Source organism: Leptodactylus fuscus, chromosome 1, assembly GCF_031893055.1.
Source record: "Leptodactylus fuscus isolate aLepFus1 chromosome 1, aLepFus1.hap2, whole genome shotgun sequence".
Taxonomy (NCBI): domain Eukaryota; kingdom Metazoa; phylum Chordata; class Amphibia; order Anura; family Leptodactylidae; genus Leptodactylus; species Leptodactylus fuscus.
Window position 1 is genome coordinate 7,740,059 of NC_134265.1, and position 26,371 is coordinate 7,766,429.

The 26,371-nt window shown below is 43.2% G+C and overlaps 2 protein-coding genes across 2 annotated transcripts; both read left to right on the forward strand.

Annotated features, from left to right (window-relative positions):
* Positions 1–385: 385 nt before the first annotated feature.
* LOC142202581 (uncharacterized) lies at positions 386–5,158 on the forward strand. Its single transcript, XM_075272774.1, has 2 exons — positions 386–557; positions 3,886–5,158. Exons 1-2 carry the CDS (start codon positions 386–388, stop codon positions 4,776–4,778), a joined length of 1,065 nt encoding a protein of 354 aa, XP_075128875.1. The 3' UTR covers positions 4,779–5,158.
* Positions 5,159–6,498: 1,340 nt separating this feature from the next.
* Positions 6,499–21,631, forward strand: LOC142203352 (uncharacterized). The gene is made up of 2 exons (XM_075274007.1): positions 6,499–6,649; positions 20,293–21,631. Exons 1-2 carry the CDS (start codon positions 6,499–6,501, stop codon positions 21,594–21,596), a joined length of 1,455 nt encoding a protein of 484 aa, XP_075130108.1. The 3' UTR covers positions 21,597–21,631.
* Positions 21,632–26,371: the final 4,740 nt, after the last annotated feature.

Below are 26,371 nucleotides of genomic sequence, written 5' to 3' on the forward strand. Positions count from 1 at the left end.
AGATCCTATTTCTAGGGAAGTGTTGAGTGAGGGGGTTCGTTTTGTCGCTAAAAAAGGAAATTCGCTGGGGGATCTCCTTTCACCTGGATTATATGTAAGTCAGTCAAAAAAATTTTTTGAAAATTCATCCGTAAAAGGTTTTGTGGGATGCGGAATGCCGCGATGTGCGGTATGCAAGTTCACTGAAAGAAGAACCGTAGGGGACAGTTATAGGTCTGATGTTAGAGTTAATATTAATTCCTTCATGAACTGTAACTCACATCATGTTATTTATAATATTAAGTGTATAAGTTGCAAGAAAGATTATATAGGATGTACAATTAGACCACTGAAAAAACGTATATCTGAACATATAACCGATGCGAATAAATTCCCTAATGACACCATGTCGGGTGTTTCCCGACACTTCGCATCGGTGCACAATTCAGACCTGTCTCATATACGTTTTTATGGGTTAGAGAAAGTAGAAAAGCCGATACGAGGAGGTGATTGGAGAAAATTAGTTCTCAAAAAAGAAGCCTACTGGATCCTTCAGTTCAACAGCAGGATACCAGAAGGTATGAATATTAAAACAGATTTAAGCTACATTTATTGAAATTTGGAACCTTCTAAAATTGGAATTGATGGAGGTTTTGGTCTCTTCATATATATATATATGGGGATGAAATCTTGTATCAATTAAAGAGGAAAGTATTTGTAATATAAATAGAATGGTATTGTTAAGATAGATTCTCATCTCATGATGTGTGTAAGTATTATAAGTAGAGAGTTGGCCCATAAGAACATAATAGTAATTGTAACTGTAAGGTGAGAGTTAAATGGTCATGTGTTGTGGATGGGGAGGGCCTAGTTAGGATAGGCTGAATCATGTCACGTGACTTTGGATGTTATGACAACGGGAGTTCCGGGTTGCGGAGCGAGAAGGAGATTTCTTTTCAAACATGGGTCTAATACTATTTGTCATCGTATATGGTAAGCTTATAATTCACACACTCTTGACATGTTTTTGGGATTTGTGTACGGAAATATACTTATGCAATGGCTTAGCATGTAATGTGTTAGTCGGATCGAATTTGATTTTATGATTTTGTTATACATCGGTATTAATAACATGTAAGATCTATTCCTGTGGGTCCGCTGAATATTATTTTAAGTGGAAGGTATGTGTTGATTTCTTTCTTTCTGGTATCCTGCTAATGTTATGCTTTTTTGTGCATATACCGCAGATAAGTGAGAATATTGTCCAAGTTTCTGTCTATGTGAAGGTAATACTTCACCTGTCTCTGACATCACCTGTAAGTAATTTGATTGATGGATTAGGAATGTGATAGGGAGTGGTTTAAGAGAAGGAAGTAGTATTTATAAGGATTTGAAACCGTTAGGATGATGCCTTGAGAAAGGGACTCAATGTTCCGAAACGCGTTGGCGTTTTTTTTTTAGGGGGTTTTTTGTTTGATTTATTTTGTTTATTTATTTTAATTATGTAAATTAAAAGTTATATTTTATTTTACTTCGGATGAGTTGCCGGTGTTGTTCGTTTGGCTGTATTTTCTATGACTATATACACATGGACTTCCATTATTTGTATGTACAGAATGAATTCAGTCCCTGTCTGTGTTTCCTACAGGTAGATCCAGTAAGAGGACAACACCGGAGAGATGTCCCAGTCCTCTTCTTCCACAGGATGATGATCAGGTAGATGGAGATATTCCCTATGATGTGTAGACGGGCTGTGAAGTCCTTGTGGTCAGTCTTGTTGTATCCAGCAGTATTATATGGTTATATACATGGGCGGTGTCATTGAGCCGCCATCTAATATGTTTATCCGGCTTCTCACAGACCTGCAGCTACTGTCAGGACATCTTTCATCTTCATGCAGATTAATGATCTAGAACAGGGGTCCTCAAACCTGGGGAGCTCGGGCCAGGCCATGGAGCGCAATTCACTTTACCTATTGGAGGGCACCGCTCCTGATGTCTGTGCGACCTGCGCTGCTTCCGGCGTCCGCCTGTGTACTCCTGCCACATCGCTTGTATGCAATGTAAGGGGGATACAGGAGGCACCGCTCCCGATGTAAAGGGGTTTGTAAAGGTGACCACCAGTATCCGCCTGCAGCCTGTCTGCGGGGAAACCGTTTCTTTTTTTGTTTGTTTTTTTTAAGCCGGATACAAAGTCCTGCATGTCTGACTTTGTGTCCGGCTAAAAAAAAAAACGGTTTCCCCGCGGACAGGCCACAGGCGGACACTGGTGGTCACCTTTACAAACCCTTTCAATTCAATGGGTTTTAAAGGTGACTGCCGGGTTTTCGTCCCCTGTCCAGTTTCGCTGGGACTGAAGATGGAAACCCGACGGAATGCATACACCAGACACCGAGCACAAGTGTGAACGCCCCCTGAGATTGAAAATTGAGTGTGTCCCCCTCCACCCCACGGTTGCATTCATCTCCATTTTTTCTCAATAACACATAGGGATAGCCTTAAGAAAGTCATCTAAAGGTAGGAGAAGAATAGCCTTTCTTAAGGCTATTCCTACGTGTTATCGAGAAAAAAATGTGATTTTAAAGGTGGAATCCCTTTAAACTATATTTCGGCTCTCCAATGGTCCGAGGGACAGTGAACTGGCCCACTGTTTAAAAAGTTTGAGGACCCCTGATCTAGAACATTCTCTGTGACTTCCCCATTTGTCCGGTGACTTTTACATTATTTGTTTCACAGATTTTCCATCAGGATAAAGATGTGAGCGACATTAATGCTATATCTATGAGAATAAAGGAAGAGCCCTATGTGAGTGGTGATGAGGAGTGTGAGGAGGACATTCCTACAGGGACCCGCCCAGGTGAGGAGTCACCACTATATAAAGCACAGAAGGGTCACTGATTCTATTCAGACATTGTTTAGACTATTTGTTGTTCCTGATTCAGGTAAAATACTAATAATACAGGAATATAAATGTGATACCGCTATAGGGGGTAATAAATGTAGTATAGAATAGAACGGACAGCAGGAATATGGACTTGACATCGATGTGAATGAGGCAAATTTCTTCCTCACCGGCTGTCAGTCCTCGTGAAGGGACAGAATTTACCAGAATTATATAGCAGATTATTTCAGGTAGCGGAAAAATAATCCTCCTGCTCGATCTTCAGGCAGATTCCACCTCAGAGCTCTATGGAAATAAATGGGAGGTGGAAAATCCCGCCTGGCCAGTAAGGAATCTGATGGAGATTCGGGGGCTGATTTGGTAAAGCGGAAAAAATCTTCTTCTGAATTCCTGAAGCAGCTTCTCCAAATGTCACTGTGTAAACCTCACCTTAGACCCCAATCACACTATGGAATCCGGACTAGAAAATCTGGTCTGTACATCAGTCCCATTTCCCAGCCTGAACTCTGTCCACACACCAGGACTCCCCGTATCTTAGTGATCTATGACGCTAGGAGTCCCCGCTTCCTTGTGACTCCACTGACCCTACTACATACTGTATGGGACAGCAGATCCGCGGTGAGTTCAGGCTGGGAAATCCAGCAGATGTGGTTTGGATTCTATTGTGTGTATGGGGTGTAATACAGTAAGATTTATGGCATCCTACAGTATTATTCCACATAAGTGGCCATATTTAAGCAGCCATGGATTGTGTTCACCTCTACAGTGACCTAGAGCAGTGATGGCGTCTCCTGCCCCGCTTCATTACTATTCACTATCACTGACCTCCGTCTCAGCACAGTGAATACTAATGAAGTAGGCCGCGCTGCCATCGTTTGCTGCCTGTGCCACTGACTTCACTTCTTCACATGGTCTGAAACGTCTCAGGCAGCGGCAGCTCAGTGGGGAATATACTTATAAGGTTATGTTATTCAATAATAGTAACATCAGTTTTCTTCTTGTCAGATGACTGTACCAGGAGCTCAGAGGGACAACTGATATCTACAGATTATACAGCAGAGGATCATGGTGTCACACAAGATCTACCCTCAGCCCTTCAGAGCAAAGATCGATCTTCTAATTCATTTGAGTCGGTTAAGCAAAATGAAAACTTCAGAAGGGGTGTTATACATCAGAGAACTCACACAGGGGAGAAGCCATATTCCTGTCCAGAATGTGGGAAATGTTTTGCTCAGAAATCAGATGTTCTTAAACGTCAAAAGATTCACACAGGAGAGAAGAAGCCTTATTCATGCCCAGAATGTGGGAAATGCTATGCTTATAAATCCCTTCTTGTTGAACATCAAAAGATTCACTCAGGAGAGAAGCCGTATTCATGTCCAGAATGTGAAAAATGTTTTATTCGGAAATCATATCTTGCTGAACATCAGAGAACTCACACAGGAGAGAAGCCATATTTATGTCCAGAATGTGGGAAATGTTTTGCTTATAAATCCCGTCTTGTTGAACATCAAAAGATTCACACAGGAGAGAAGCCGTATTCATGTCCAGAATGTGGGAAATGTTTTATTCGTAAATCATATCTTGTTGGCCATCAAAGAACTCACACAGGAGAGAAGCCATATTTCTGCCCAGAATGTGGGAAATGTTTTGCTCAGAAATCAGAACTTGTTAGACATCAGAGACTTCACACAGGAGTGAAGCCATATTCATGTCCAGAATGTGGGATATGCTTTGCTTATAAATCTCGTCTTGTTAGACATCAGGTACTTCACACAGGAGAGAAGCCATATTCGTGCCCAGAATGTGGGAAATGTTTTGCTCAGAAATCAGATCTTGTTAAACATCAGAGAATTCACACAGGAGAGGGGGGGATCGTAAGTGGATTCTCAACCTGAATTCATTGACCCGTCTACGTATTAACAAGGAACTTACATTCATAGGGTTTTTTTTATTAGGTTAAATTATTTATTTAACCCCTTCCCGCCAACTGCATTTTTTTATTTTTGTTTTTCGTTTCGACTCCCCTCCTTCCAAACCCCATAACTTTTTTATTTTTTGACTCTCAGAGGCACATGAGGTCTTAATGTTTGCGAGACAAAATTTTCTTCATGATGCCGCCATTAATAATTCTGTACAATGTACTGGGAAGCTGGGGGAAAAAAAGTTTGAATGGGGGGGATTTGAAGAAAAAGTGCATTTGTGCGACTTTTATGGGCTTTGTTTTTACGGCATTCACTGTGCAGCCATGTTTCTGTATTCTATGTTTCGGTGCAATTCTGGGGATACCTAATTTATAGGGTTTTATTTACATTTTAATCCCTTAATAAAAATCCAAAACTGTGCCAAAATTGTTTTTTTTTCTAAAAGTCTCCATCTTCTGACACCAGTAACTTTTTTATACTACTTTTTTTATAATAAAATTGTTGTGTGGTTTCTGGCTGGGGATTTGAGCCGGTGTCCTGTGGCTCTCTGGTCGTTCTCTTTCCCACTGAGCTGATGAGTTAGTGGTTGAGTATTTGCCTCAGTGTATGCTTGAGCTGGCTGGGAGTCTCAGTAGATGCGAGATTCAGGTGTATGACATTGTCATCAGCCTATCAAGTAGTTCCAGGGTCTGTATAAGACTCACTGCTGGCTTCAGTCCTTGCCGTTTTTCGTTGTTACCAACCAGGATTCTTGGCCCAGTTTAGGAGGGAGCGTTTTGTGGAAGTTGCACGGTCTCAGGAGCTAATTTTGAAGTGGTGTGAGTTTTGTCTTGTGTGAGAGTCTGTTTAGCCCTCAACATTTCTACGCATCCCCTGTCCTGAATTTCTGTTTGCCTTCACACTGTTTTGGTATTAGTGAGTTTTTGTTTAGGGCTTAAAGATGGACCAAGATAAGGTTAAAGTTGTGTTATAATGTCCAAGGCCTGAGACCTTGAAAGCGCTGCAGTGGTTTCTGGGTTTCGACAATTATTACAGGAAATTTATCAAGAATTTTTCTGTGCTTGCAAAACCAGTCACTGACTTGACAAAAAAAAATTAATCTCTGGCAGTGGCCTTTGAAGGCAGTGGAGGCTTTTGAAGCCTTGAAAGCTCTGCTCCTGTGCTTATCCAACCGGACGAAAATAAAGCTTTCATAGTTGAAGTTGATGCTTCGTCCGTGGGTGTAGGAGCGGTATTGTCTCAGGGCATGGAGGGGCATCTTCATTCATGTGCCTTCTTCTCAAAAAAAGTTGAATTATTAGCACTTAAGTGGGCTTTGCATCATTTCTTGGAGGGTGTGAGACACCCTATCAAGATCCTTACGGATCACAAAAATTTAACTTATTTGGATGCTGCTAAATGTCTAAATGCCAGACAGGCCGGGTGGGCACTTTTCTTTGCCTGATTTAACTTTTTAATCACCTATGTCCCCGGTACTAAGAATGCGCAAGGAAGTCGATTGCTGCACACACTAAGACAGTGCCAGAAAATATTTAATTCGTGAAATTCACACAATGACAATATAGGTTGATATGTCATATACGTGCCATGTATCGGAGACAATATGTACAAAAATGAAACAGTAGGTCACAAAATTTAGGACATTTCAGTTGAAAGACCTTCCTCAGGTAAGATCTACAATGGAGGTGTACACATGGCGTTGGTGGCTAAGAATGTCAGAGCAGACGCTCCTAACCATGAAGTGGATAAACCAGAGTTTGTACTGAAGAGGAGAGTTGTATTAGCAGCCTTAGACACTCAATTAGAAGCTCAGATCCTAGCTGCCCAAGACAATACCCCACAGGGTAAATCATTTTCATAACAGGCGCAGCACAACCATAAACACACAACAGGAGATTGAGGAGAAGAACAGTGGTGTAATGAGGAAAGGGTATCACAGGACAGGGGCAAAACAAACCTGAAGCCCTAAACAAAAACTCACTAATACCAAGACAGTGTCAGGCAACCAGAAATGCAGGACAGGGCTTGAGTAGAAATGTTGAGGGTTAAACAGACTCTCACACAAGGCAAAACTCACACCCCTTCCAAATCAGATCCTGAGTCCGTGCAACTTCCACAAACTGGGGCAAGAATTCTAGTCGGTAACAGCGAAAACCAGCAAGGACTGAAGCCAGCAGTGAGCCTTTTACAGACCCTGGGACTTCTTGATAGGTTGATGACGACAATGTCAAACACCTGAAGCTCGCATCTACTGAGACACCCAGCCAGTTCAAGTATATACTAGCTGTCTGACTACTGTGCTGTGACTATAATGAGCGGCACCTTTGTGCTCATCACATGACCATGGACCGTAAATCACATGACCATGGTCAGTTTTATCCTCTAGAAGTAACAGAATGAATGACAGCAAGCAGAGATCTAGAAAACTGTGAGGAATTGATACAGAAAGTATATTGGAAAGTTGTATATCTTTTTATTGTACATTTGTTTGTCAATCTTGATCTGAAAGTGGCCAATCCCTTTAACATATTTCCCTTGTCCCTCTAAACTACCATATACAGTGAAACTACTCTTAAACATCACTCGAACATGACTGAATTTTTAATGTGACCGATTACCAACTGCTAAGCCATTTTTGGGGCAACTGTGATCTTTATTGGTCCTGGCCAAGGTGCCAGGAATCAGGGAAAAAAGAGCCAAGAGGAGGTGGTGAGAGAGACCTGCAGGTGACTTGTGTGTAGATATCAAAGATTGCAGTCCAAAATGGTGGTAGCACAGAACACGACCACCCTATGTGGAGGATAGACCCCCTTGGCTGTTCCTCACCTCCAGCAGTGGTCTAAGACCTCTGGGAACAGTTTCTGGAGAAGGGCAGGGCTTCCTGAGCGTGGCAGGTCATGGGAAATTTGTGAGGGAGAATAAAAATTCCCTGCCAGTCTTGGTCCGAAAGTTGAATTCCCAAGGAGAAAGTGGCCTCACTTGTCCTATCTCCCAGGTCCACGGTTATAACTCTGTGTAAACAATGGAAGGAATAAGGTCACATTTCAAGCAAAGAAAACAGAATTTCTAAAGCAATATATTTAGGAAAAGTCTTCAATTAATATAAGCTACCAGTATAGATAGGATCTTTGAGATGGGACAACCCATTTAACTAATAGAATATCCATCATGACTTTTCATGGAGATCCAACACTGCGCCAATCCTTCAAGATAAAAGGAGTTGGAGCAGGTTTTCCAGGTGGTATAGCGTTGTTATCCAACACAAGATGCCACCTCCGAAGAAGAGAGAGAGAGTCCCATTTCTGCAGAAGACACAGAGTGACAGGTGCCATTTTTAAAGAACAGCAGTTTGGTTGGGAAGTCCCAGCGGTATCAAATGTCAAGATCTCTCAGAATTTTTGAGATGGAGGCAAATCCTCTTCTTACCTGCATAGTAGCGTCAGATAAATCCGGATATCAGAAGTGGGAAACCACGAAACATGACTGCTTCAGAGATTTGTCTGGTGCTCTTTTTAAGGAGAGGGCACTTATTGGCTGGAGATGAAGTAGGAGATGGGCTGAGAACAGGAGAGCCAGATGGAGAGCTCCCATGAGAGTGTATGATGGTGTTTTCTAAGGAGACTCTCTCAGTACTGCTGCTCTCACAGAATTCAGCCAGCTTCCAGCAAATTCCCATAGAGGTAGTTTTTCTTTTTAGTCATGGCAGACTAAGTGTCAGTGAGCGTATACAACAGGGGTGGGCAATTAATTTTCCCATGGGGCCGCATAAGAAATTGAAACTGTGCTAGAGGGCCGTGCCACGGCAAATTTAGCTCCACCCACTTCCACGTTGCCTCCGCCCATTCCCAATCATCTTTCTATGTGCCCCCACAAAGTATAATCCTCCTAGTCTGTCAAGTACGGGAACATGGTGGAACCAAGACCTCCAACCCTAATTCCAGTTATGTCCACTTCCATCAGTTCCATCAGAAGCTTTACTCCGCCACTACTGCAGCCCAAACCTTGGAGATTACATCTTTTCTCCGTTCCCTTCACCTCCATTGAAGAAATAGATGTTACCATAGAAGCCCTCAAAAATGATAAGGCTCCAGGACCCAAAGCTGTTTCCTCCCTATATTACAAAAAAATTGAAGTCTATTCTTGCCCCACACCTCTACCAAATGTTTAACCACATCCTGCAAGGTGGTAAGTTCTCCCAGGATGTGCTTAGTGCGTCCATCACAGAAATCCCTAAACTTGGTAAGGACGCCACTACACCAGTGGCGTAACTAGGAATGGCGGGGACCTGTGGCAAACTTTTGACATGGGGCCCCCACCCCTAACCGACACAGATGCTGAAGACCTTGACTGACCCCCTCCTACGCATTCCTGCGAGCTCTATTATGCCCCTTAGTGGCCCCTCCACACAGTATTATGTCCCTTAGTGGCCCCTCCACACAGTATTATGTCCCTTAGTGGCCCCTCCACACAGTATTATGTCCCTTAGTGGCCCCTCCACACAGTATTATGTCCCTTAGTGGCCCCTCCACACAGTATTATGTCCCTTAGTGGCTCCTGCACACAGTATTATGTCTCAATGTGGACATCCATAAACAATTATTATACTCTGGGGGGTTTTCAGACCCCAGAGTAAAATAATCGGAGACCCAGGGGGAGAAAAACATTAAAAAAAACCTCTGTTACTCACCTATCTCCCGGCTCCTACGCTCCCGGCCTCCAAATTAGTTCATCTTCAATGACGTCAGACGTCACATGACCCGGGATGCAGGCCAGGGTCATGAGACGTCAGACGACTAGGCCGAAGCCTGCTCAGATCGTGGAGAGGTAAGTAAGGGTGCATTCACACTGAGTAAACGCTAGCTTATTTTGTAGAGTAAAATTACACTTGTAAATTTTGCTATCCCATTGACTTCAATGATATTTTTTTACAAGTGTAAAAATACGCCTGTAAAAAATACGCCTGTAAAAAATACGCCTGTAAAAATACGCCTGTAAAATGTCATTGAAGTCAATGGGATAGCAAAATTTACAAGTGTAATTTTACTCTACAAAATAAGCTAGCGTTTACTCAGTGTGAATGCACCCTTACAGTGTTTTTTACCTCTCCCGGGCCTCCGATCATTATACTCGGGGGGTCCGAAAGGACCCACGAGTACAATGATAGCAGCGGTTGCGGCTGTCACCAGGCCCCTAATGTCCCGGGCCCTGTGGCAGCTGCCTCTGCTGCTAGGGCGGTGGTTACGCCACTGCACTACACCAACTAATTATAGACCTATCTTGCTCCTAAATCTAAATGTTAAATTGCCACTCATTTGAATAGTCTCCTCCCATCGCTTATCTACTCTGATCAGGTGGGATTGATCTCCGGTAGACAAGCCCACTTTATTGGCACTGGCTATGGAGTCACTAACCATCGCTATTTCCTCCCACCCCAATAATAAAGGATCAGCGAATACAAATGATCTTCTGGCAGATGATATAGTATTCACTATCACCAGCTCCCTGATCTCGCTCCACAACATAATTAATACCTTCTCTCACATTCCCAACTCTCCAGTCTAAATACCCAACACTTTTACATCTGCGATATTACATTGTAGCGTCCCTTTGGCGACTGCCAGGGGCGTAACTACCATAGAGGCAGCGGAGGCGGCTGCCACAGGGCCTGGGCCATTAGGGGGCCCGGTGACAGCCGCTACATTGTTTTTTTTTTTTAATTGGCCGTTACGGGCCCTATTCACTTGCCGATCCTGGCATGAAACTGGGGACAGAGAAGGAGGGGGCCCAATGAAACTGGGGGGGCAAATGAAGGGAACGCGGGGGGGGGGGGGACGCCATGACTCTGGGGCAGATGGGGGGGTGGAACAGCATGACACTGGGGCAGAGACGGGGGACATGAAACTGTGGGCAGATGAAGGGGGAGAACGTGATGAAACTGGGGACAGAGGAAGGGTGTATATGAAACTGGGGGAGAGATGGAGGGGGGCATATAATTTACGGGTGACTGTAGGAGGATTATACTGTGTGGGAGCACATGATAAATAAATGAGAGTGGGCGGAGTCAACATAAAAGTGGGTGGAGCCAAATTTGCAGCAGCTCAACTCCCCCACCTCCTTTACAAGGGGGCCCACTGAGGCTCTGTCGCCCAAGGGCCCATAAAAACCTGGAGCCGGCCCTGATCACCGGATTGTGGCCATCAGTCGCCATGACAGTGGAGAGCCCTTTGAAGGCTTCCAGGCCTGTCACTACTATAGCTCTATTACACACTGCCATAGGGAGCATATACTAGAAGTCAATGGAATTTGCAATACATTGCAGTACATATTAGGATACATCAGTATTGCAGTGTATTGTATGAGCAATCAGACCACCCAGGGTTCAAGGTCCTCAGGGAAGGGATGAAAATGAAAGTATAAAATATATATATTGTATATACACACACATCCTACTAATATTATAAGTGTGAAAGTTTGTGTGTTTGGATGTTTGTGAGTTTGGATGTTTGTTCCTCAATCACGCTAAAACGCCTGGACGGATTTGCGTGCAATTTTCCACAAACATAGTTTTCCCTCAGGATTGAGTCACAGGCTTCTTTTGGTGCCACTAAACAACATGGCTTCCTAGCAGGAGACTCACAAAAGCAGGACTCCTAGCCCCAGCTATAGACTCACACACACTGCCTGGCATTTCCTGCCTCAACCTGCCTGCACACTCCTTACTGTCACCTCAGGAGTAGCCCTCACTCTACTCACTCACATTTACATATAGATTTCCACTATATAACTACTACATACACAATATAACACATCACATTGTGTGTATCACTACATACACAATACAACACATCACATTGTCTGTATCACTACATACACAATATAACACATCACATTTGCTATCCCACCAAACTTTTTAAAGCACTTTTACAGTTTCACATGTCTGTTTCGCCCAATTCTCAAATCACCGTAGACGAAGTCGCGGGTAAAAGCTAGTATATATATATAATCTAAGAATGACCCCCCCCCCTTTTCCTTCATCACATATACAAAAATAAAAACATTTCAGGTATCTGTGTTAAAAAAGGGCCAAACTATTAATTTTTTTATTATTAAATTTAAATTAAATTTTTAATTATTAAACTTTTTAAAATATGAGTGTCTTAGCAGGGAACACAGGTAACGTCGTTTTTACCACATAGTAAATAAGAAATTGGCACAAATGTGTTTTTTGACAATTCCACCTCATTCACCTGAATTCTTTTCCAGATTCCTCGTACATCGCACAGAATATTCCATGGTGCCATTACAAAGGAAAATTTGTCCTACAAACATGAAGCCACCGTGTGAATGAAAAAATAAAAACTTTTATGGTTCCTGATCAGGGGTGAACCTACCCCTTTCGCCGCCCGAGGCGAACGACAGAAAGCCACGGGCGGCCGCGGTTGCTTCAGGTCGCCTCATGGGAGGTGCGGCGCTGCTCCTGATAGGTGTAGAGGGAAAACCAGATATTCAAAAATAAAACTGGATTAGTCCTTAAAGAGAGAGGACCTTTCATCAGTTGGGGCACATGCACAAGTCGGCTTTCACGATCTGTGCCCCCAGTGAAGAGCCATCACTGCCGGTACCGTAGCTCTTCACCGTCATAACATTGTTTCTGACACTCAGTCAAGGACGCCCTTCTTCACAGCAGCACCTATAGCGCTGTACTGTGAGAGCAGGGAGAAACGCCCCCCAGTGTTCGTCTATGAATGAGCACTATCAGGAGGGGAGGCAGGCATTGTGCCCCAACTGATGAAAGGTCCTCTTTAAGGGGTTAAAGTCCTGGTCTCCATCGAACTGCTATGGAGGAGGCCAAGGAAATCTAATTAGATAAATCTATTAAAAAACATCTGTCAGAAAACCTGAGGGTGGTGGTGGAAAAATCCCAATTAAAAAAACTATTGGTAGTAAAAAAACAAAAACAAAACTGTGTTAAACTGAATGTCTGTCTCATACACATCTCCACTACATATACATGTCACACAAAAACGGCTCCACTACATACAGGTCACACGCAGACAGCTCCGCTACATACACGTCACACGCAGACAGCTCCGCTACATACACGTCACACGCAGACAGCTCCGCTACATACACGTCACACGCAGACGGCTCCGCTACATACACGTCACACGCAGACGGCTCCGCTACATACACGTCACACGCAGACGGCTCCACTACATACACGTCACACGCAGACGGCTCCACTACATACACGTCACACGCAGACGGCACCGCTACATACACGTCACACGCACACGGCTCCGCTACATACACGTCACACAGATGGCTCTGCAGAGACCTCTAATATCTGGTCATGTGATTCTGTGACTCCTCCTACACAGCTGACATCATCTCCTAATCATGTGACGAGAGCTGTGACTGATCACATGATTCTGACATCATCACAGGTCCTGTAACCATATGGATGCTTAGCAGAAGGTTTGTTGTTGTTTTTTTTTATTAACCCAGACACTTTTAGGACTTGAAGAGATTCTCTACTCTCACTACTATTGATTACCTATCCTTAGAATAGACTATAACTATTATCTCTGTGCAGTGCGACACCCCGGACCATGCAGATCACCCTACAGTATAAATCACATGATGGCGTTATTCTACAGCTCGCTGATACCACATTTATACAGGGTTTAGATTTTATTACTTCGACGCTAGAAAGAACTTACTAAATCATTTCTTCTTGTCTCGCCATATTCTGCGCCCGAACTTTAACCCCTTCCCAATTAGGCTCAGTGGTAGCAGCAGCGGACCCAGACAATTAGTGTTGGGGACATTAACAGGTCCTCATAAGAGTATGTTGCAGATTTCCAAATTAATAATTAATTAACAGGCCTAGATGGGCTACCACCCATTGGGCCTGGAGAAGCCACACACACACACACACACACACACACACACGCAGCTGATAGTGTATCAAGTGAGTTCTGATTTTATTATAAGAAAAAGGTAGTTTAAATACATTACAGACAAAGAGCTGGCTTGGCTATTCTAATCAGTATATAACATGATTGGTTATAGAGATATAAGACAAGCCTGGCACATGGCTATTGGCTGAGGCTCATTATAATCTGCATCTCATTGTAGCTTTCCACACTGGGATGGACTTTCCCATGAAACAAAGAAGGATTCAAAATACTTATGTGTGAGCTAACATCCCAGACTATGTCTATATGTATATATCATGGCAAAAGAGATAAGATGACATGTTGCAACTTGATTAGCAATGAGCTACATAGATTCTGTGTCTGTACACTCTAAGTGACCTTCATATACCATAAAATATGACAAAGTGCCCAGATACCATAAGATTAATACTCTTGTTGGTTATGTGTCCATACATCATGTAAAGGAGGTAAGAGATATACAAAGTCAGCTGCATCTTCTCAAAGTGAGGCCCTTGAGAGATAAGGATTAGCAACCTATGCATTAACGTTCATTATCACATTCCTTAAAGTCTAACAAAGGGCCTCCTTGACTTAAGCAGAAAAATACATACTTATACAGTTTATATGTGAAAGATTACAAGATGGCTGCCAAAATACAAAGATGGAGGACTTAACTCTAACATTTGCGACAGACACAAAAATTCAAGTTTAAACAGGTTTTACCCTGTTTATTTATTTGTCAAACTGGTAGAAAGTAAACAAGCCTTAACAGTCGGGCAAAACAACAACAAAAAACTCCTGCTTGTCTGAGCTACTAACTAAACAGATAGTGTCCTAACTGTACATGTGGCTGAAGCAAGCACAGTCAATACAGGATACAATAATGGCAACAGTTCACACCGGCGTGTCACCAGTTTCCAAATGTTGTGTCAGAACCCAGCTCCTCCTCAGGAACTGCTCAGAAGTGAGAACTTGCCAACCTTTTATAGGCCTTTACCGAGGCCAAGCTCCCACCTGTGCTTGAAAGCTCCTCCCTGGTAGGACAACAAGAGGTTAACAGAAGGAGCCATCTCACAGCTAAGGTTTTACCTGAATTGTAACCTCACTCACAACACATAAGTGAGGAATCTGGGGGAGACCTAGCGATCTTCCAGAATCTTACCTGTCACCTTCTCACACTTTTTAATTTTTGTTTGCTTGTTGTATGTCACCCATGTTCACTTTAATGTTCGCTTCTATACGGTCTATGGATCAATTGCCATTTAAAGTATATCTGACCATCTGTTGTATAAACTTGTGTATATTTCAGTTGGGTACCTTGTAACTCCAATCAGTAGGTGGTGGCAGTGTGTATCGGGGGGGGGGGCATATTGTATGTGTCGTGTTGTATTTGTTGCATGTGTGTATATGGAGGACATGGACTGTTTTGGGTGTAATATATGCTCTGCTGAGTAAGTCTAGTGAAATAACCATTTGCAGCCACACCCACAGTCCGTACGTGACAGCGATACTATGTATTATATATTGTCTCATCTTCTCTCCATTCAGGTTCCTACAATATAGAATCCTCTCAGTATCTTCTATAGAAGAGAATATTCCTGATTGATCCATCAAGGATGGAAAGAGACAGGAACAAGATGGCGGAAAGTCTATTAAATCTCACCCTAGAGATCATCTACCAGCTTACTGGAGAGGTGAGAGATTCTGATGATGTCATCATGACATCATTCTCATCTATAGTAATAACAGACGATATGACTGGAGAGGTGATGGACTCTGGACATGTATGTAGTGAGATTTATTAATGTGTCTCCCCATAACCAGGATTACACAGTAGTGAAGAAGACCTCTAGTGGGCGCTATCAGGCTCCTGTGTATGATGGATATGGAGGAACCCTGAGCCCAGTCCTGGGGCCTCCACCTCACCCCCTGATACAGGAGGAGATCAATGGACAGAATATCCTAGAACTCACCAACAAGATGCTGGAGCTGCTGACTGGAGAGGTGACAGTGCTGGGAATGCTGGGACATTATACAGTAACTGGAGGGGTCGGGGTGATGACTGTATCATTGTGTTGTCAGGTTCCTATAAGGTGTCAGGATGTCGCTGTCTATTTCTCCATGGAGGAGTGGGAGTATTTAGAAGGACACAAGGATCTGTACAAGGAGGTGATGATGGAGGACCAGCAGCCCCTCACATCAGCAGGTAATAGACATGACTATATACACATGGACTTCCATTATTTGTATGTACAGAATGAATTCAGTCCCTGTCTGTGTTTCCTACAGGTAGATCCAGTAAGAGGACAACACCGGAGAGATGTCCCAGTCCTCTTCTTCCACAGGATGATGATCAGGTAGATGGAGATATTCCCTATGATGTGTAGACGGGCTGTGAAGTCCTTGTGGTCAGTCTTGTTGTATCCAGCAGTATTATATGGTTATATACATGGGCGGTGTCATTGAGCCGCCATCTAATATGTTTATCCGGCTTCTCACAGACCTGCAGCTACTGTAAGGACATCTTTCATCTTCATGCGGATTAATGATCTAGAACATTCTCTGTGACTTCCCCATTTGTCCGGTGACTTTTACATTATTTGTTTCCCAGATTTTCCATCAGGATAAAGATGTGAGCGACATTAATGTTATATCTATGAGAATAAAGGAAGAGCCCTATGTGAGTGGTGATGAGGAGTGTGAGGAGGACATTCCTACAGGGACCCGCCCAGGTGAGGAGTCACCACTATATAAAGCACAGAAGGGTCACTGATTCTATTCAGACATTGTTTAGACTATTTGTTGTTCCCCGATTCAGGTAAAATACTAATAATACCTGAATATAAATGTGATACCGCTATAGGGGGTAATAAATGTAGTATAGAATAGAACGGACAGCAGGAATATGGACTTCACATCTACAGTGTTGGCCAAAAGTATTGGCCCCCCTGCAATTCTGTCAGATAATCCTCGGTGTCCCCAGATAATGATTACAAGCACAAACTCTTTGGTAATATCTTCATTTATTTTGCTTGCAATGAAAAACCACAAAAGAGAATGAAAAAGAAGTCAAATCATTGATCATTTTACACAAAACTCCAAAACTGGTGCGGACAGAAGTATTGGCGCCCTCAGCCTAATACTTGGTAGCACAACCTTTAGACACAATAACTGCGCACAACCGCTTCCGGTAACCAGCAATGAGTTTCTTACAAGGCTCTGCTGGAATCTTAGACCATTCTTCTTTGGCAAACTGCTCCAGGTCCCCCCTGAGATGTGAAGGGGGCCTTCTCCAAACTGCCACCAAGAGATCTCTCCTCCCCCCCACAGGTGTTCTATGGGATTCAGGGCTGGACTCATTGCTGCCACTTTACAAGTCTCCAGGGCTTTCTCTCAAACTATTTTCTAGTGCTGACCTGAAGTGTGTTTTGGGTCATTGTCCTGCTGGAAGACCCCTGACCTCTGAGGGAGACCCCGCTTTCTCACACTGGGCCCTACATGATGCTGCACAATGTGTTGGTCGTCTTCAGACTTCATAATGCCATGCACACGGTCAAGCAGTCCAGTGCCAGAGACAGCAAAGCAACCCCAAAACATCAGGGACCCTCCGCCATGTCTGACTGTAGGGACTGGGTTCTTTTCTTTGAAGGCCTCTTTTTTTTCCTGTAAACTCTATGTTGAGGCCTTTTCCTACTTTTGTCTCATGTGACCAGAGAACATTCTTCCAGATCGGTTTTGGCTTTCTCAGGTAAGTTTTGGCAAACTCCAGACTGGCTTTTTTCTGTCTCTGGGTAAGAAGTGGGGTCTTCCTGGGTCTCCTACCATACAGTCCCTTCTCATTCAGACGCTGACGGATAGTACGGGGTGACACTGTTGTACCCTCGGACTGCAGGGCAGCTTGAACTTGTTTGGATGTTAGTCGAGGTTCTTTATCCACCATCCGCACAATCTTGCATTGAAATCTCTCAATTTTTCTTTTGCGTCCACATCTAGGGAGGTTAGCCACAGTGCCATGGGCTTTACACTTCTTGATTACACTGCGCACGGTAGACACAGGAACATTCAGGTCTTTGGAGATGGACTTGTAGCCTTGAGATTGCTCATGCTTCCTCAAAATTTTGCTTCTCAAGTCCTCAGACAGTTCTTTGGTCTTCTTTCTTTTCTCCATGCTCAATGTGGTCACACAAGGACACAGAACAGAGGTTGAGTCAACCTATGTCATATAACTTTTAAATAATGGAATTTTTTCAAGAATAAAGGATGTTGTTTTACAATACTCTTTGTATATGTTGAATACTTCAAACCTTTGTAGGATTGTATATCCCCAATCTTTTGTCTACATGTATTTTTCTGGTTGAAGTGTGCTCTCTATGATTGGGCTTACTGGTGGGAGTTATTTACATATATTTGACTAATTTTGAAACTCCCTTGTGCTATGCTTGTTCTGTATTTAATCCATTTCAACTGGTTGCAAGTGTGATTTAGTTATTGCCACCACCTGTTAGGTGCCTCAGGTAAGTAACAGGTGCTGTTAATTACACAAATCAGAGAAGCATCACACGATTTTTCAAACAGTACCAATACTTTTGTCCACCCCCTTTTTATGTTTGGTGTGGAATTATATCCAATTTGTCTTTTTGACAATTCTTTTTGTGGTTTTCCATTGAAGACAAATTAAATGAAGAAAATACCAAAGAATTTGTGATTGCAATCATTTTCTGGAAGAAACGGAGTATTATCTGACAGAATTGTAGGGGTGCCAATACTTTTGGCCAATACTGTATGTGAACAAGGCTGTTGGGATAGCAGACGCAGTTCCAAGCCAATAGTGAGAACCAGTTCTAGACACACTGATTAAAATGGCAAATCACAGTTCTGAGCGTCCAGCACACCCAGGCCACAACAACGCCAACCCCACTGAGGTGTTCACCAGAGCCCCAGATGGTAGTGATGGACTTGGCTGCACTGCCGGATAGAACGTTACAGGTCAGGGTAAGCTGGAAACACATCACAGCACAAATCACAGCAGAACGAAAAACTGGAAACTCTTACCAGCAGGTCTTCAGAGTTGAGATGCAGGTCAAAGGAACCAGAAGGCAGCGGCGGGCGGTAACCAAGGAAGAAAGCAGAGTACCAAAGCGTAGTTGTCCAATCCAGGTCATCAACGTGAGGGCAGCGCAGTACAGAAGGTCATACAGGCCAAGTCAGTAATATGAGAGCAGAGCAGTAAAAAGTCAGGTTCAGGGAGCAGAAGTGTAAAGACAAGTCGGGGTCGCCAACTGGAGCAGACAGTGCAAAATCAAACAAGGCAAACTGAATAGCTAGCGGTGGTCCAGAGCAAGAGCCCACCTTAAATAGGCTGTGGCCCGCTGCCTGGCCTAAAATGCTAAATTGCCGGAAGTGCTTGGTCTGGCTCAGGAGGAGATCGGAAATCCCTGAGATCGTGGAGGTTCTGTTTTGCCTCCTGAGACCCAGACACAGGGGACCGGGAGAAGCAGAGAGGAGAAGGCCGGCAACTTCCGCACAGCGATGCCGAGGCTCCGGCTCTACTCCTAACAGAGGCAAATTTCTTCCTCACCGACTGTCAGTCCTCGTGAAGGGTAAGAATTGACCAGAATTATATAGCAGATTATTTCAGGTAACGGAAAAATAATCCTCCTGCTCGATCTTCAGGCAGATTCCACCTCAGAGCTCTATGGAAATAAATGGGAGGTGGAAAATCCGGCCTGGCCAGTAAGGAATCTGATGGAGATTCGGGGGCTGATTTGGTAAAGCGGAAAAATTCTTCTTCTGAATTCCTGAAGCAGCTTCTACAAATGTCACTGTGTAAACCTCACCTTAGACCCCAATCACACTATGGAATCCGGACTAGGAAATCTGGTCTGTACATCAGTCACATTTCCCAGCCTGAACTCTGTCCACACACCAGGACTCCCCGTATCTTAGTGATCTATGACGCTAGGAGTCCCTGCTTCCTTGTGACTCCACAGACCCTACTACATACTGTAGGGGACAGCAGATCCGCGGTGAGTTCAGGCTGGGAAATCCAGCAGATGTGGTTTGGATTCTATTGTGTGTATGGGGTGTAATACAGTAAGATTTATGGCATCCTACAGTATTATTCCACATAAGTGGCCATATTTAAGCAGCCATGGATTGTGTTCACCTCTACAGTGACCTAGAGCAGTGGTAGCGTCTCCTGCCCCGCTTCATTACTAGTCACTATCACTGACCTCCGTCTCAGCACAGTGAATACTAATGAAGTAGGCCGCGCTGCCGTCGTTTGCTGCCTGTGCCACTGACTTCACTTCTTCACAAGGTCTGAGGCGTCTCAGGCAGCGGCAGCTCAGTGGGGAATATACTTATAAGGTTATGTTATTCAATAATAGTAACATCCGTTTTCTTCTTGTCAGATGACTGTACCAGGATTTCAGAGGAACATCTGATATCTACAGATTATACAGCAGAGGATCATGGTATCACACAAGATCCATATGAAGAACATGTCATTACTAATTCATCACAAAACAAAAGATATGGAATAGGTGTTCTACATCAGAGAATTCACACAGGAGAGAAGCCATATTCATGCCCAGAATGTGGAGATAGTTTTACCTTTAAATCAGATCTTGATACAAATCAGAAAATTTACACAGGGGAGAAACCATTCCCATGCACAGTGTGTGAAAAATGTTTTGTTAAAAAATCAACCCTAATTTCACATCAAAGAACTCACACAGGAGAGAAACCATTTCCATGCCCAGAATGTGGGAAATTGTTTACCTCTAAATCAAACCTTGTTAAACATCAAAAAATTCATTCAGGGGAGAAGCCATTTTCATGCTCAGAATGTAAGAAATGTTTTACTTCTAAATCCACTCTTATTGAACATCAAAGAACTCACACAGGGGAGAAGCCATATTCGTGCCCAGAATGTAGAAAATGTTTTACTCAGAAATCACATCTTTTTAAGCATCAAAGAACTCACACAGGGGAGAAGCCATATTCATGCCCAAATTGCGGGAAATGTTTTTTTTCTAAATCGAGTCTTGTTGCACATCAAAAGACTCACACAGGAGAGAAGCCATTTTCATGCCCAGGATGTCGGAAATATTTTGCTCAGAAATCAGATCTACTGAAACATCAAAGAATTCACACAGGGGAGAAGCCATTTTCATGCTCAGAATGTGGGAAATATTTTATTCAGAAATCACATCTTCTTAAACATCAAAGAACTCACACAGGGGAGAAGCCATATTCATGCCAAGAATGTGGGAAATGTTTTTTTTCTAAATCCAGTCTTGTTTCCCATCAAAAGACTCACACAGGGGAGAAGACATTTTCATGCTCAGAATGTGGGAAATATTTTATTCAGAAATCAGATCTTCTTAAACATCAAAGAACTCACTCAGGGGAGAAACCATTTTCATGCTCCAAATGTGAGAAATGTTTTACTTCTAAATCCATTCTTATTGAACATCAAAGAACTCACACAAATGAGAAGCCATATTCATGCCCAGAATGTAAGAAATGTTTTACTCAAAAATCACATCTTCTTAAACATCAAAGAACTCACACAGGGGAGAAGCCATATTCATGTCCAGAATGTGGGAAATGCTTTTTTTCTAAATACAATCTTGTTGAACATCAAAAGACTCACACAGGGGAGAAGCCATTTTCATGCCTAGATTGTGGGAAATGTTTTACTCAGAAATCAACTTTTCTTAAACATCAAAGAACTCACACAGGGGAGAAGCCATATTCATGTCCAGAATGTGGGAAATGTTTTACTTCTAAATCCAATCTTGTTAAACATCAGAGAATTCATACAGGGGTGAAGCTATTTTAATATACCAATGGAAAATATTTTCAACTGCATCTCAGAACACATGCAGAAAAAAAATGTTTTCTCTCCAGAAGAGGCAGTTTTAGCCACTCAATCACTGTCGGGGCAACTGGGACTTACAATATCTAGGAATGACTTGCAGGTGACTTGTGTGTAGTAAAATTGCAGTACAAAATGGTTGTAGGATGGGTCACGACTACCATATCTTGAGGTTACAGCCCTTGTCTCTTTCACACCTCCTGCAGCAGTCTAAGATGTCTAGGAATAGTTTCTGGAGAAGGGCAGGGCATACCATGTTATGAGAAGTTATTTTTCTGAACATGGCAGGCCATGGGAACTTTGTGATAGAGAATGAAAATTGATCTAAGGAAGTAGGTAGAGGAACCTCTTCTGATCTGTAGTGGAATGTGGAAGCCTCAAGAGTAAGGAATGCTGTTGTCGTAGAGGAGAGTGAAGAGTGGGTGAAAGGCCCAACACTTTGCCAGTGTTGTGGTACTAGTCACCTAGGAACTGGAGCTAGTCAAGTCAAAGTCTAGAACACCTTTGTTTCGGGCCTGGTACATAATATCTTCTTTGATTTGAAAAGAAATGGACTCGGCGTACCCTATCACTGGGCTTGGCTGGGTGAGGATTGTGGGGACCCAGGGTGCGGTGTGTACGTTCAATCTCCAGAGGTGAGCCAGTGGGATTATCAAGCAGCATACTGAAGATTCTTTTCAATGCCAAGATGAGATCTTGTGGTCTGGTCGCCTCTGCCAGTTGACAAATGAGAATGTTATTTCTTCTGTTGTGGTTTCCACATCATCCATCATATCATATAACTGCTGAAGGTCTAGTCCTTGCAGCTGCTCGGGGCCATATCCAGACCACGCCTCCTTCATAACCATTTTTTGAGTGACATTTGCTGGGCTATCACAATTGATCCTTCTTGGTGATTTTTGAGTTAAGTAATTTTTTAAATGTTATAAAGATGAGTTATATATTGTATGTGGGATTGTCAATATTACTCACAGATGAAAAAAATATTGTAAAATTAATTCTATTATTATAAAATACTAGCTTTTACCCGCGACTTCGTCTGCGGTGATTTGAGAATTGGGCGAAACAGACGTGTGAAACTGTAAAAGTGCTTTAAAAAGTTTGGTGGGATAGCAAATGTGTGTTATATTGTGTATGTAGTGATACAGACAATGTGATGTGTTATATTGTGTATGTAGTGATACAGACAATGTGATGTGTTATATTGTGTATGTAGTGATACAGACAATGTGATGTGTTATATTGTGTATGTAGTGATACAGACAATGTGATGTGTTATATTGTGTATGTAGTGATACAGACAATGTGATGTGTTATATTGTGTATGTAGTGATACAGACAATGTGATGTGTTATATTGTGTATGTAGTGATACAGACAATGTGATGTGTTATATTGTGTATGTAGTGATACAGACAATGTGATGTGTTATATTGTGTATGTAGTGATACAGACAATGTGATGTGTTATATTGTGTATGTAGTGATACACACAATGTGATGTGTTATATTGTGTATGTAGTAGTTATATAGTGGAAATCTATATGTAAATGTGAGTGAGTAGAGTGAGGGCTACTCCTGAGGTGACAGTAAGGAGTGTGCAGGCAGGTTGAGGCAGGAAATGCCAGGCAGTGTGTGTGAGTCTATAGCTGGGGCTAGGAGTCCTGCTTTTGTGAGTCTCCTGCTAGGAAGCCATGTTGTTTAGTGGCACCAAAAGAAGCCTGTGACTCAATCCTAAGGGAAAACTATGTTTGTGGAAAATTGCACGCAAATCCGTCCAGGCGTTTTAGCGTGATTGAGGAACAAACATCCAAACTCCCAAACATCCAAACACACAAACTTTCACACTTATAATAGTAGTAGGATTCCTGAGAATCTCTTCCCCTAAATCAGTTTCTATTCGTTATTCTGCCATCATTACCTTCATGTCCTGCAGTTGTCACTGACACTCAAACCTCATGTGTGACTTACACAAATACAAACTCACATTGCTAGGGATATTTAGGTAAATATATGAGTTTCCATTGGATGTTCCCGAATAGATTTGCTACTTCACAATGAACATTCCATATAGTGGATCACATAGGACAGTAAATACATAGAAGACGTCTTTATCTAGATGGGTTTTCAAGGGATTATGAAGATAATCTTGTTTCCCTTAGTCCTAACAGCGGCACAATGTGGGGTATTTTAATTAGCCAGTATTAATTTTACATGGCTTGACCCCTTTAAGAGGCCACAGATACCTCCCCCCTGCGTGAACCATAAAATAAAAATAAATACAATAGGGGGGAAAGTCTTGTGCCACTGTTAGGACTAAGGGAAACAAGATTATCTTCATAATCCCTTGTTCCCTGTCATCTGTACCGGCGGCACAATGTGGGGAGATAGCGAGTAATCCCCCTTAGGGACAGACCTCGGTACAAGCTGAGCTTAGCACAGTGCGCCCAAAGGCAGTAGCCTCTGAGGTGTGCCGATCCAGTCGATAATGATTCACGAAGGTCGATTCCGAGGCCCAGGATGCAGCTCCACATATTTGATCCAAGGCTAAAGCTTTGTTCTCCGCCCAAGAGGCTGACACTGAATGTGTCAAGTGAGCCTTTAAGATGGTGGGCAGAGATAATCCCTGAAAAGAAAAAGAAGCCTTTATTGCTTCTTTCACCCAGCGTGAGATGGATGCCTTGGAGGCTTTGCAACCTTTCTGGCTGCCCACATAATTTACTAGGAGATTTTCCGACCTCCTAAAAGAGCGAGTATGCTCTAGATAGATATGGAGATTCCTCACCAAGTCCAAGGTGTGCCACTTCTCTTCCTCTGGGGAGGAGGGAGAGGGGTAGAAGGCTGGTAAACTGATTAGTTGACCTATATTTGTATTGGATGGAATCTTGGGTCTGAACCCTGGTAGGAATCTAAGTTGCACCCGATTTTCAAAGAAAGCAATATATGGCTCGGAGGAGAGCACCTGAAGCTCTCCCACTCTCTTTGCTGAAGTAATCGTGAGGAGAAATGTCACCTTATACTTCAGCCACTTTAGGTCCACCTCGACCAGAGGTTCAAAAGGAGCGTTCCACTGGTGGACGGGAGCAGCTACTGCTGGTCTCAGCCTAGTTGCCCCTTTGATAAAGGTGCTCACTAAAGGATCGAGACAACCACCTCCCCAGATAGGCAGACAAAGCGGCTACATGTACCCTCGGGGTGGAAGCAGCAAGCCCTTCGTCTAGGCCGTCCTGAAGAAAGTCCAGGATCACCCTCACTGGGGGATCGGAGGAGTCCACTTCATGATCTATGCACCAGGCGTTGAAGATGTTACCGACCCTACGGTAATTCCTATTTGTAGAGTCCGCTCTGGCGCTAGCTAGAGCCCTCAGGACGCCTTGGGACAGTCCTCTATTCCTTAATAGGGACTGGTCAACCTCCAGGCTGTCAGGTTGAATCTCCTCAGATTGCGGCATCTCAGCTCTCCTTGTGTTACCAGATCTGGGAGGGGGGGAAGCCTCCAATAACTGCCTTGACTCATCCACATGAGCTGGGCAAACCAAGTCTTTTTTGGCCAGAATGGGATTATGGCGATTCCCGAGGCTTGGTCCTGTCATATTTTCATCAGTACCTTGGGTAGGATGGAAATTGGAGGGAAGATGTAAATCGGCCTGAACCTCCACGGGATGGACAGGGAATCCACTGCCAAGGGGTTGTCCTCCTGATGAAGAGAGCAGAAGGTCTCCACTTTGGCACTGAGTCAGGTTGCCATAAGGTCGACATCCAGAAGACCCCATCTCTGGACGATTTGTTGAAATACGTCTTGATTGAGAGACCATTCTCCTGATACAGGGATACCCCGACTCAACTGATCCACTACTATGTTCAGGGAGCCCTTGATGTGAACAGCGGATAAGTGGGACAGGTTTTTCTCTGCCCACGAAAAAATTAAGTTCGCCTCTCTCAGAAGGGCTGGAACTCTGGTGCCGCCTTGTTTGTTCAGATATATTACTATCCACATTGGCCTACAGGCCCACTACCACATAAAAGACAACATTATTGTAAAAAAATATAAATTTATTGAAAAATACATAAATAAATAATAATATAAATTCAGAGGTAATTGGTGCAACCAGCAATAGATGCGATGAAATACATACTAATAGGCTTCCATGAGGTAATATGCTTTATAATTAGTCAATGCAATATTCAATGAAGAAGATACTCCATAAAAGTGGGTATCATTTGCTATATATGAGTATACAAGAGCTTTGAATCACTAGAAATTCTTACTAGAAAGCCAATGTGTTTACACTTAGTGTTGCAGACATAATATTGCAGACATAAAGAAAAGTATGTGAGCTACTTTGAACATTACCTGTACGTATATCATGCACCGATACGCGCCCCGACGCGCGTTTCACCACGCAAGTGGCTTCGTCAGGGGGAGATAGCTAGGTGGCTGAATGCCTATTGCAAAATATATATAGTGTCTGGGTAATTCTAAATTATATCCAGCTGCCCAAAAAGAATCTATGCCGGAACCTAGGCCAGAACGGCCGTACATTGCAGGCGCGCCCGCGCACTCCAAAACAATTAGTGCGCATGCGCGAGTATAACAAAATATCGTGAGACGCCTACACTATGGTGTGTGTGAGGAACGAACCAACATACACTGCGCATGTGCAAGACAAACATCGCAAACCACCGTACATATCAAAAGATGTACATATCTACGGGGATTGACATAAGATGTTCTAACTAT